The sequence below is a fragment of the Cyprinodon variegatus genome, unplaced genomic scaffold (assembly GCF_000732505.1).
Source record: "Cyprinodon variegatus isolate N-32 unplaced genomic scaffold, C_variegatus-1.0 Scaffold25, whole genome shotgun sequence".
In the NCBI taxonomy this organism is placed as follows: Eukaryota; Metazoa; Chordata; class Actinopteri; order Cyprinodontiformes; family Cyprinodontidae; genus Cyprinodon; species Cyprinodon variegatus.
Genome location: NW_015150478.1, coordinates 2270294 through 2272095, shown reverse-complemented (window position 1 = coordinate 2272095; position 1802 = coordinate 2270294). Strand labels below are relative to the sequence as shown.

The window sequence follows — 1802 nt, the reverse complement described above, 5'->3', positions numbered from 1 at the left end:
CTACTTGAGTACAGTAACGAAGTATTTGTACTTCGTTACTTCCCATCTCTGGTGGACATGATGCTTTCTTTACTCCTAGACTTGCTGGGTTAAACATAGACTAATCCTGCCCTACGTTCTATAATAATATATGGCTGGTTTATGGATTTATCCCTGCATACTAAGATATGATTTAATCCTAAAAAAATTATAAAAGTAAATAATGTCATATTAGAGATAAAGAGGATGCTCTGGACTACATCTAGGCAGGGTGTTTATTTTCCGAAGCCGAATTTACTCTGTGTGTGTGTGTGTGTGTGTGTGTGTGTGTGTGTGTGTGTGTGTGTGTGTGTGTGTGTGTGTGTGTGTGTGTGTGAGTGAGAGAGAGAGAGAGAGAGCGAGAGAGAGGAGAATTTGAGAATTTGTACCCTCACAAATTTAAATCTATCTGAATTTGATTGATTTATTCAGTTCTTTAAAAACAAAAAACAAAAACAAGCCATAAGATAATATTTAACCCACATAGTTTTAAGTAACTCTGAGTGATTTTTTTTAAGTAACAGTTATTTAACCTGCAAAAAGCTCATGTTAATCAAAAATTGCAACTTTAAGTAACTGAAAAAGAGGGAATAAGCTATTGGCACTCAACATTTTTAAGTAAGTAGAACTTCTAAGAGGATTTTAAGTTCACTTTACTTATTTTGATTAATTATTTTGAGCATTCGGGTTTACATTGCAGTTTTCAATTGACATGCTTAGGATTCCAGAGTTTTCTGCCACACATTTGGTTAATATCAGCCAGTAATTTTAGGATTGGTGGCCCACAAATTGTCATCCTGAGTAAATCACATTTAGAGAGAGATTTAACATATGATCTTTTTTAACACTCCTTATCCCCACCTTTCTGTTTACTCATCTATATTGAGTTCAGCGTCATTTTAATGTGATGCTTTCTGTTCAGCTTTGCTAAAATTGTGCTTTTCTAGGTCAAGAAACAACAGCCAATCAACTCGCTTTTTGCGTCATGGAACTTGGAAGACATCCTGAAATCCTGGAGAAGTAAGAACTAAATTAAAGTTCACCATTCCTTGTGGTATAGTTGGTGAACCTTATGTTTTATGTTGTGTTTAAACTTATAGAGCAAAGAAAGAAGTGGATGATGTTATTGGGATGAAACAAGAAATAAGAAATGATGACCTCGGGAAACTGGTCTATCTCTCACAGGTAATTTTTTAAAGCTGCTTCTTTAAACACTTTCTTCTTTTGCTTCTTCTTCTGTCTTGTCTTATAGCTTTAAGAAGTTTTATTGATGTTTATTATTGTTCCACAGGTGCTGAAAGAGACTCTGAGGATCTATCCAACTGCTCCAGGAACAGCCCGTGACATAGAGGAAGACATGATAATCAATGGTGTTTACATACCTGGAGGGGTCACCGGTATGGTAAGTGTTGCTATAAAAGGTGTTTCATCAGAACGCAAATAAGAATCCAAAACTAAAGGTGGGGAAATTAAACCACTTGAACTTTATCTCCTCTATCAAAACCATAAACTCGCATGTCTATATAATATATTACTTGTCATGTGCGGTTCCAACTGAAATTATTTTAGAAATTCAAAGCAAAATTCCAAAAAAAAAACAATCCACTGGACTTTGTTTCCAAGTTTGAAGATATTTCCCCTCCCATCCAGGAAGCTTTTTCAATTCAAAATGTCAGAATTAGCGTTAAGTTCGAGGCTTTATTGAGTAGACGAAAATAAAGACTTGTTTTAGCATAGAGAACATAATTGAACTTTATTGATCTCACATTAGAGAAATTAACCTC

The 1802-nt window shown here is 34.9% G+C and overlaps 1 protein-coding gene across 3 annotated transcripts in view; it reads left to right on the top strand.

Annotated features, from left to right (window-relative positions):
- The window catches only part of LOC107097654 (cholesterol 24-hydroxylase-like), a 31708-nt gene that overhangs the window by 7205 nt on the left and 22701 nt on the right, over positions 1 to 1802 (top strand). For 2 of the 3 annotated variants that reach the window (XM_015394906.1, XM_015394889.1), the window contains exon 10: positions 966 to 1038. In XM_015394906.1, the coding sequence (XP_015250392.1) occupies positions 966 to 1038 (73 nt within the window). Of the gene's footprint in view, positions 1 to 965; positions 1039 to 1118; positions 1204 to 1309; positions 1421 to 1802 lie in introns of all 3 variants that reach the window. The other variant, XM_015394897.1, reaches the window with a different exon arrangement.